This window comes from Sprattus sprattus, assembly GCF_963457725.1.
Source record: "Sprattus sprattus genome assembly, chromosome: 2".
Classification (NCBI taxonomy): domain Eukaryota; kingdom Metazoa; phylum Chordata; class Actinopteri; order Clupeiformes; family Clupeidae; genus Sprattus; species Sprattus sprattus.
In genome coordinates, this window is record NC_137921.1 from 58,220,657 (window position 1) to 58,231,453 (window position 10,797).

The 10,797-nt window shown below is 41.0% G+C and overlaps 2 protein-coding genes across 2 annotated transcripts; both read left to right on the forward strand.

The window, feature by feature from the left end:
• Positions 1 to 376: 376 nt before the first annotated feature.
• On the forward strand, positions 377 to 5,496 carry ptgfr (prostaglandin F receptor (FP); the record flags this gene model as incomplete). The annotated part of the gene is made up of 2 exons (XM_080860315.1): positions 377 to 1,189; positions 5,164 to 5,496. The coding sequence occupies 2 exons, from the start codon at positions 377 to 379 to the stop codon at positions 5,494 to 5,496; spliced, it is 1,146 nt and encodes a 381-aa protein (XP_080716441.1).
• Positions 5,497 to 6,837: 1,341 nt separating this feature from the next.
• btf3l4 (basic transcription factor 3-like 4) lies at positions 6,838 to 9,812 on the forward strand. The gene is made up of 6 exons (XM_080857777.1): positions 6,838 to 6,887; positions 7,436 to 7,497; positions 7,918 to 8,031; positions 8,520 to 8,721; positions 8,890 to 8,949; positions 9,239 to 9,812. The coding sequence occupies exons 2-6, from the start codon at positions 7,444 to 7,446 to the stop codon at positions 9,283 to 9,285; spliced, it is 477 nt and encodes a 158-aa protein (XP_080713903.1). The 5' UTR covers positions 6,838 to 6,887; positions 7,436 to 7,443; the 3' UTR covers positions 9,286 to 9,812.
• Positions 9,813 to 10,797: the final 985 nt, after the last annotated feature.

Sequence of the window (10,797 nt, forward strand, 5' to 3'; positions counted from 1 at the left end):
ATAGCAATTTTATTATCAGGTCAGGATTCAAATAGAGCTGTGTCAGCATTATGAGTGTGACTTGGTTTTACTTCACTCCAAATCATAAATGTACTTGTATTTCATAGCTTTTGAATGTCTTTTCTCAAAATGTTTTAGAATAATAAGCCGTTAAAGAAATGGACACATATAGGCTAGTGTTATTGATATAGGGTAGAATTGTATTTCTTTTGTCACTTATAATATCACAATATAACTGAAAAGGCTGGTTTAAAATGTATCGTCTATTCTGTGTATATAAATGGCATACTCTTATCACAGAAATAAAAGACAATAATCTTACCAAACTTGTCCATGCTTGCATTATGTCCACTGTAGGTGAACCTGTTGGCTAAGAATGATCCAGAACAGGAGCTCAGAGACAGGGTGCCTCTCAGGTGGCAGCACCTCCAACAGCACCAGAAGCCATGCCGAAGTCGCTGTCATTTCCTCGATCATATCCATGTCTGTGGGCATCCTCTCCAATACTCTCGCCCTCTTCATCCTGGTCAAGGCTTACCAGCGCTTCCGGCTTAAGTCCAAGGCCTGCTTCCTGCTCTTCGCCAGTGGCCTGGTGGTCACCGACTGCCTGGGCCACCTCATCAATGGCTCCCTGGTGTTTTATGTCTATGGTTACAGCAAGGACTGGGAGGCGTTTGACCCCAAGCGGATCCTGTGTGGCGTCTTCGGCGCCTCCATGGTCTTCTTCGGCCTGAGCCCCTTGCTCCTGGGGGGCGTGATGGCCGTTGAGCGCTACCTCGGGGTGACCCGCCCTTTCTTCCACTCAGCTGTCATCGCCTCGCACCACATGAAGACGCTCATGGGCTCCACCTGGCTCCTGGCCCTGTTTGTGGCCCTGCTGCCTATCCTGCTCCGCCGGCCGTACCAGGTGCAGTGCTCGCGCAGCTGGTGTTTCTTTCGGATGGTGGGCGAGCGCGACTGGCTGGACGCCCTCTCCCCGGTGCTCTTCTCCACCCTGGGGCTGCTGGCGCTGCTCGTGTCCATCGTGTGCAACACCATGACCGGGTTTGCCCTCCTGCAGTCAAGGCAACACAGCCATCGTGACCGACGCCGTCATCACCACCGGAAAAGCTCGGCCCACCACTCTGAAATGATCTGCCAGCTGTTGGTCATCATGATCGTGTCCTGTGTTTGCTGGGGCCCCTTTCTGGTAAGAGGGGGTTATTTTCTGGGATTCTGGGAGCTAATCTCTGGCATGAGCATAACTACAAGAGAATGTAAAGATACATTTAGCTAAGTACTCTGTCATTTATCTTGTTGTGACGTTATAAGGGATAAGAACAAACTAGGTGTGATAAATACTGTAGTTTGCGCTTAATGTTTGATCTCATGAGTTTTTATAATTCTAATGACAAGATATACAGGTGCATCTTAAAAATTAGAATATCATGGAGAAGTTCATTTTTTTCCGTAATTTAATTCAAAAAGTGACACCTTAATATATTCTAGAATCATTATACATAAAGTGGCACGTTACCAAGCCTTTTTTGTTTTAATCATGATGATGACGGCTTACAGCTCATGAAAATCAAAAATCCAGTATCTCAAAATATTAGAATAAAGAATTTAAAATACAGAAATGTCTTATAGAGGTCTAATCAGCTAATTAACTCAAAATACCTGCAATGGTTTCCTGAGCCTTCAATGTCTCAGTCTGGTTCAGTTCACACATCCACAATCATGGGGAAGACTGTTGACTGGACATTTGTCCAGAAGACACTAATTGTCACCCTCAATGAGGAGGGTAAGCCACAGAAAGTCATTGCTGAAAGGGTTGCCTTGTTGCAGAGTGCTGTATCAAAACATATTTATGAAAAGTTGACTGGGAAAAGTGTGGTTGGAAACCGTGCACAAGCAACCGGGATGGCCGCAGCCTTGAGAGGAATGTCAAGCAAAGACTGATTTAAGGCTGGAGTCAGTGAATCAAGAGCCATCAAGCACATGTGTCCAGGAAATGGGCTACAAGTGTTGCATTCCTAGTGTCAAGCCACTTCTGAACCAGAGACAACGTCAGAAGCGCCTTGCCTGAGCAAAGGAGAAAAAGAACTGAACTGCTGCTCAGTGTAAATTTTGCATTTCATTTGGAAGTAATATACCGGACACCTGCCCACAGTGCCAAAGCGACTGGTAACTGGTTTTCTGCCCATGGTATAATTACTGTGGCCAGCAAACTGGACTGATCTGAACCCCATAGATAATCTATGGGGTATTGTCAACAGGAAAATGCAATTCACCAGACCCAACAATACAGACAAGCTGTAGGCCGCTATCAAAGCAACCTGGGCTTCAATAACACCTCAGCATTGCCACAGGCTGATTGCCTCCCTGTCACGCCGCATTGATGCAGTCATCTGTGCAAAAGGAGCCCCAACCAAGTATTGGGTGCATAAATGTACATACTTCTTTGTGTTTTGAGTTAATTAGCTGATTAGAGCTCTTCTCAGATCAACATTTCTGTATTTTAAATTCTTTGCTCTAATATTTTGAGATACTGGATTTTTGATTTTTTTTATGAGCTGTAAACTGTTACCATCGAGATCAAAACAAGGTTAAATGAGATTAAATGAAGGTGTCACTTTTTTAATTAACTTTTAACAAAAAAAATTGAGATGCACCTTTACTTTCTCTAGCTACATTTGTGTTGTTGGCTTGAAAATTGAAGGGACCCACATTGCATTTGTTTTCTGTAATACATGCTATTCATTTGTTAGATAAATTATATTAAGACGTTAATATTAATGAGACAGAGACCAGCAATCAGAATTTCAGCGCTTTATCTTTTGCAAAAGAGGGAGAGTTTCACAACCAAATATCATGAACAGACTTCAAAGAAAAGCTGGGCGCAGCCAGCCTATATGTGAGTATAAAAAACAGGTTTCATGACACACAAAGGGCGGTATTCTCTCGTCCCATCCCTACCGAAGTTACAGCAGTGATCTCAGAATATGCCCTTGAGAGAAGAGCGGTATGCATGACTATCAGTACAAAATCAGGTGGTTTGCCTCAGCAAGAGCGAATGCCTCCTGTAGGCCTCATCACACAGGATAAGCAAGCAGACTAAAATACAATAACAATGACCTCATTAAATTTCTCTATCAACATGCATTTTATTGTTTAATTACATAACCTGCTAATTGTGTACCTGACCTACATTTACAGCTGGCCATAACCAGATGTTAAAGTTCCTTGGTAATCCCTGCAATAAAATACATGCAAAGAGACCTAGTATAATAGGTCTAAGCCCAATTTACGAAAAACACAGTATATTCTTTTGAATGAGATGAAGATTTCTGTAATCAAGTGATCAGTTAACTTTATTGCATTGTCAAAACAGCTGATAGGTAGATGAAGGTCACCTGAATAGGTTTAGCAGTGCTCTGTCTCTACCTTTCTTGTGTGTCAGGGTTTAAAAGCCAAACAGCCTTAAGATATGTACAGTTTCTAAGGTGGTTCAGTAAGTGTTAAGTATAACTGCATGCGCATGTGACATAAACACCAATTAACAGTAAGTACAAGCCAAACAATGGGTGTCATTCCCCTGTGGGGAAGAATTTACTGCACCAGGCAAGTGGCCAAGTGAGAGGAGCAAAGCTATTGTTTTCTGCTCCAAGCACTTGAAATACGGGAGCTGTTGCCATTAATCTTAGAGGCTACCAGAATAATCCTCTCTGTTGCCCCTGCTTAAATAGCTGAGTTTTTGCATCATTAAGGAACTGGGGCCGTATTCACAAAGAATCTTAGGGCTAAAAGTAGGTCATAAGTGGCGAATTTAGGAGAAACTCCTAAAAATAATGGGCGTGTCAGTCTTAAATGTAGGACTCCTAATTTTTTTTACTAAGAGCAATTCACAAAATATTTTATCCCTAAAAGTAGCACCTAAGTCTAGGACAGCTTAAAACCTCTCATGAGGACTCCTAAATCACTAAGACCTATTCACAAAAAATCGTAAGATGGCTGCAGCCGACTTGGAATTGATAAAAGACATTGCTTAAACCGTGAAGGTATTAATATTGTCGTAGAATTAGCGCGGGATGCAATGACTGAAATGTTGTGAAATGTTTGGAAACATAAAGATAGCCTATTTGGCTTTGCGGAAAACACAACTGACGACACTGGGAATCATCAGTCAGCCGTTTAATTCATCAAACTATCAACGCACTGTAGACCCCACATCATCCAACAGTTTATCCAGTTGCTTTTGGACAATCGCCTATTACACAATATCAAAGTAAATTCCATGGCGATCGCAGGAATGTCCAGTGACGGGACACACATTACAATAATTCGTCCACCGTGGCCTGGATGTACCGATGACTCGTGCATTTCAACTGAGAGCGGTCGCAGGTTTTTGAGAACTTACCAGCTGGATGCCGCTGGGGTGACAGTGGCTATTGGTCCTGGGACCAGTAGGCTTTCGCCTAGGCTACGGTTCACGTTCGTTTCGCTTTGATCAATTAAGATTGGAGGGCTTGAAGGGCCGTATGTGCTGATATTTGAAGTGGTCAAGGGCTGGAAATATAATAGCCTAACAGTTTGCTGGGTGCTTTAATTATTACTGCCTTGATTACATGCAATTGCCATATTATATATTGATCGCTTTCTATTTATCTTATCGTGCAAATTGTCATTCCCGTTGGATGCACAAACTTGTCATCATGCGTGTGCATTCTGCTAACTGCACTGTTCATAACTATTTAATATGACTTAATTTGAAGCCTAGGTTATTCTCTTATTTTCAGTTGATATAGTAGGATTGTTAGAGGGACGTCATGAATGAGTTTTTAATGAGAGAGCCTGTCAACAACCAATCACCGTCCTCACCCCTTCTAAACTCGTGCATGAGAATCGTCGTCATCCATAGCGACGGAGTTCTTATCTTAAGCTTAGGAGTTGGTATTATCCTTAGTATGAGTAGGTCTCAGAGCCGTTGTGAATCACTTTTAAGAAATTACTCCTACGTAAAAGGTTTTAGCGCGAGTTAGGAGCACTCCTAGTGGTAAGATAAAAGGCTTTGTGAATACGGCCCCTGATCAGTAAAGTACAGCTGCAAGTGGTCTTCACATGCCACTTGTGCAGGAAGTTGTTGGTATGATCTACATCCTGATAGGCTTTCTATCCCTCCAGGTCAATGTCATTATCCTGAGCATCAATGAGCAAGATCAGCGCGCCTACACCCGTATGCTTCTCACAGTGCGCATAGCTACATGGAACCAAATTCTGGACCCGTGGGTTTACATCCTCTTGCGCAAGGCTGTCCTGAGGAAGCTGTTCCTGGTCACCCACCGATGCTGTGGCTCACACCCTCAACGACTGTACACCTGGAGGTGTGGAACTCTGACGAGGTCGGTGGAGATCAGCACGTCGGTCATCAGCAGACCTGAGTCTCTTACTCCACATGGGGACGCTATACCTGAGGGCGACACACAGTCTGCTGTTAACCCTGAAAACAGGATATGACAAGACATGGCCCCTGAGATTAAACTAAGTAAGATGCATGGTACAGACCATAGACATATATAAGTCATATAGATCTATACATGTCTATGGTATAGTCCCTATATTACTGAAGGTGTCTGAAGGTAAGTGTGTCCCTTGCAAAACAGACATAAAAGTGTGAATCAAATAGTATTACCATGCTGCCATTTAACAGATATGTGGACTCACAATAAAATATAAAAGATATATATGATTATTTACAACACATAATTAAACCAATGTCTATAAGTTAAACTTTTGTCTTCTACTGTGGCATTGTTGTTTTTTGTTTGTTTGTGTGTTGCAACCTCTTAAATAGTTGACAGGCCAATGTTCTTAAAGTTCACCAATCTAAGTAACTCTTAAACTATATCACACTTGACTTGAGTGATATAAGGACAACAGTTTTAGTTTTAGGTAATACCTGTGCAGAAATGCTTCCTGGAGAGACTGATCAAATTCAGCAAGCAATGCATTTGCCAGATCTTAATTCATGTTAAGCATTAAAGGCTTATTTTATTTTATATGACTGTGGAAATAATCATAAATGAATTGAGGTAGTTGAAAATTAACAACAACAATACCCCAAAGCATTTGTTGTGTTTAATATCATGCAAAGCACAATTTAACTGACCCCGATCCTGTGTAACATCGTACTTAAAACATGTGTTATCATAATGTTTGCATGCAACATAAATTATTTGGACACATTTGTGAATATGTGTAACTGATACTAAGCTCATTGCAGCGTTCATAAAATTGGCCTTGAAAGAGTTAACTTTGTGTTATTAGCTTAATGTCAACGTAATTAGCCTACGTAAGGTAAGCCTAATGTCGTAATGTAAACAACTTACTGCAGGAACAAACTATGGGACTGTACCGTGTATTCTTTTTTGTGCCCATTTTGTATGTAAATTGCAATTTTTATTCTTGATTGTTTTGCCAATGTAAGTGTTAATTTAGATGTTCTGTAATACATTTCATCGTGCTGTGTAAAGTATATGATTTAAATAGTGTTTTGTGTGTGATTTCCAGTGGAAATTAAATTTTCTTTGCATATTGCATATTAAAATGTTTGAATGATATACAATTATGTCCAGTACGTTTCCTATTATACACATGTGAAAAATCATGGAAAACAAAGTTTAAAAATACATTTGTGACGTAGAAGCAGGCTCTTGATCACTGATGTTAGACCCATGAACATAAAAGACAAATTTCATGACATCATAATTTCACTGCAGGCAGACCATGCACGAATCGCCGCATCCAAGCTTCTAAAAAAAGAAAAGTCACGTGATAGCTCACGTCAACATTTCCTCATATCCGCCATCTTCCTCCGCCGCATGCTTTCTCGTCTGATTGTGGAACAGGTCTGTGAAAACGTAATGCTCTTGGTTCGCGAACATGTAATGTTCGATCTATTTTGATGACGACACCTATTTATCTCATAGTTTCGGTTTTCGTCGCAGTACTGTCTATACGATGTGACTAGCTATCGTTTAATATCTAAAGACTTTGCTGGTAACTTTGCTAGCTAGCAACGCGGTAAGCAGCTGGGAGGTTAGCTAGCTAACATCATGTTGGCACTTGTGAGCTGACGTTTTGTAAGATTGATGCTGTATTTTGGTCAGCTGCTCAGTTCGTTACTAAAATATTCATTAGCTATCATACTTAAATATACATTGACAGCGTTTTGGCTAGCCATCTTGCCAATTAAATATCACAATGTGCTAGCGAGTATTAGCTAACTTGTTCGTTAACATTAGAGATTGTCTGATGGATGTAACGGTAGCTTGCCTGCTCAGCGATATTCCTAGCTAACGTTAACGTGTTTACTGGGTAATCCTCTGCGTACCTACTTGTCAGGTTATTTTATTGTTGACATCCCCTCTTAACTATACGGTGTTCTTCATTGCAGGTTACATCATGAATCAAGAAAAATTAGCCAAACTTCAAGCCCAAGTCCGAATAGGAGGCAAGGTGAGGTTCGAGTTCGGCTGTTCAACCAACGTTTACGTTAGCTTTCCAGTAATGGCTGTATTAGTTTACATTCTGAATTTTCCAATTTTTCATTTCACAGAATTATCACCTTGTGTGTAGATGCTAATGGTATAAAGACTTAAGCATCCAAACCAATGGTCATGAGTTTCAGCTGCTGCTGATTCGTTTTGTGATTACTGCGGCTAACTACTATCTAGCTAGCATAATTAAAGAGACTCTGGTATTGTTTAAGCAGCATAATGGGTTCAGACACTTCCATGGTTCAATGTTGTCATACATTAATGCACAATATTGACTAACTTTAAACGAAATCAGGAATAGTGGATAGTGCAATGTCCTGTTGCAGTCTTTGTAGACATTATATTGCCTTTGCCTAACATGTTTATATATTGCGAGTAGGGCACAGCACGTAGGAAGAAGAAGGTTGTGCACAGAACGGCAACTGCTGATGACAAGAAACTGCAGAGTTCTCTGAAGAAACTGGCGGTCAACAACATTGCTGGTATCGAGGAGGTAAGGATTTGGAGTTTGTTTGTTGGCTAATAGTTAACAAAAGCTTTTGTGGTGAGCACAAGGTAAATAGAAGAATAATAATATAGGCTGTGTGGAAAGGATAGTTGATCTACATATAGGACACATCTAAAGTGGCACCTATTTACACCACAGTTTTGGCTACCTTACAAAATCAAAAGGATTTTAATGTTTTAATGTGATTAACAGCTTTTTAACCCCCAAGCACATGATGTGATGTTTTTAAATTCTATAGGCTCTGATGTAAGAATAATGTTAGGAAAGGGAAAACTGGAAGAAAATAGTTTACATTTTTTTTATGACTGATTATCTGTCTTACTGTGATGCACCTGTTGTCTGAACAGGCTATACTTTTGAGGAAGTGTTAATGTCATTGTGTTAATGTGACCTGTGAAAAGAAGCGCTCATAATTATTTCACATTATTCCTTAAAATTAATTTCGTCCAAATCCTTTCCCATTTTCTCTTCAGGTGAACATGATCAAAGATGACGGGACTGTGATCCACTTCAACAACCCCAAAGTGCAAGCGTCTTTGTCGGCCAACACTTTCGCCATCACAGGTCACGCTGAGACCAAGCAGCTCACAGAGATGCTCCCGGGCATCCTCAGTCAGTTGGGAGCAGACAGCCTCACAAGCCTGCGCAAACTGGCGGAACAGTACCCGCGGCAAGGTGTGTGTTGGAGGGCACGTTGGCACACAAATGCTATAAATGGACTGCAGCATGGGGTGGTGGGGGGTGGATTGCTACAGACACAAGAGTGATTTTATGCACAGGTGATCTAGCTGAAGTTTTTGTGTGTTTTTTGCTCAAACCTTGTTTTCCTGATGTCATTTTTAGGCCTTGACCACAAAGCACCAAAGGCAGAAGATATTGAGGAAGAAGATGATGACGTCCCAGGTAGTGACTGAGTCCGATTTGGGCTTTTAAGTTGGTTTCAAAACTGTTTACTTTTATTCACTTAGCAGTAATGCCTTTCTTTGCCTTATTTTATAGTTAAATTGTTCATTTTATTAGTATGTTCACTCTCTGGGAATTGAATCCATGACCTCTAGTTTCGTTATATGCTAATACAATGGCACTAAAGGCTTTTCAATTCTATTCTTAAAGCTTTGGCACATAAATTGTTCAGTTGAATTCTGAGTGTTTTAGAGGTTTCTAACATGGGTTTTATTTTTTTTTACCACAGATCTCGTGGAGAACTTTGATGAAGCTTCGAAAAATGAGGCGAACTGAGTCCCGTCACGTTTTGAATGGGACTGCAATTTCAAGTCGTGGCTTGTCAATTCAGTGTTTTTAATTTAGATGAACGTGACATCATTTCAATGCTATCCAGCAAACCAGAGAGACTTTTGTATTGTGACCGGAAGTCTGACCCAGATTATCCTCTTCAAAAACGGTCTTATGCACTTAAAATAAAGACCACGCTATAGTCGAAAGGGGGGATGTGTTACGCTATTCCTGAAGAGCTGGGGTGTGGGGGGTTTAGTGCACCCCTCTTCCGATTTGATGGTAGAAATAGTTTGACGAGAGAAAAGGCTGGTGCTTATTCAGGCCTTAATTGCTTGGAGACTTGAAGGTTACCCAGAAAACCAGCACGCTGCAGTTGTCCGGGAATAGGGTGCCCTTCCTTGGCCCAATTAACGGTTCAGTACCTTTTACCACATTGCCAGTCTTGATTGCAGTGGTTATGAAATGTAGTCTTAATTATTATTATATTTTTTTTTCGGTTTATGAAACACAATAAAACTAATTAACCTTTGTTACATGGTGCTGTGGTCAATATGATGGAAAGTAAAATAAAAAATACCTCCTATGTGTACTGGTGAATGTTGAGCTATGAATTGAATGGATAGTAGAATTAAATCTTATTCCCAGGGGATTTGACAAGCGTCGCCCGTAAGTGGCGCGTAGTGATGAAAACGCATTTCAGGTCAGTTTATATTACGTATATAATCCTATGCATTGCAGTCAGTTTGAACGTAGAGGGGCTGGTGTACTTCAGTAGCACATAAAAGGTGTTTGGCAGAAGTATGATTCAGAGACGACTGAGACCACAACTCGGTTCAGCGGACCCTGCGAAATCTGGTGGGAGGGATTGTGATGTGAACGCTTACCGTCAGGTGTTTTGGTTTGTCGCCACTGCAAATGCACAATTCATTCGTCTGCACAGAAGCGCCCAGGTGCTGGCCACGAAGGAGAAGCGGGTAAGCTGTAAATGCGTGCCTTGTTTCGACTGGGGATTTTAAAAATTAAGTTTTTGAAATAGATTTCGGAGGTAAGCTCACGGCTATTTTTCCATATGTCGATTTTTAATCGTATGAATCAGCATGCATAAAATCACGCCGCTCCTATTTCTTATAAATCACTGGAAATCGCTAGGCCTATTCTAATTGGTTGGTGTTAAATGATATGTCCTGATCCTGACAACAACGATGGAAAAGCTTACAGATGAGAATCGTAGTACTGACAAATTGTCGCATTGCCGTATTCAGTGGTCGATATAGCAATTAATTTGCCATCGCGACAAGAGGAGCACCACACGTGCACCAGTTATTTACAAGCGCGTTTCATTTTGCGTAGCATTTCCGTGTAATCTTTCATAAGAGCAATGTTGTGGTGTACCGTGCATTGAACAGTCAGTATAATATCATGACATGTAAGGAGAGGAGGGGGTTCGATGAGGGGAAAAGAGTCTGCAATGCAGTTGTCAGATATTTTTGCAGAATGTAGAAGGGGTAATTTGAT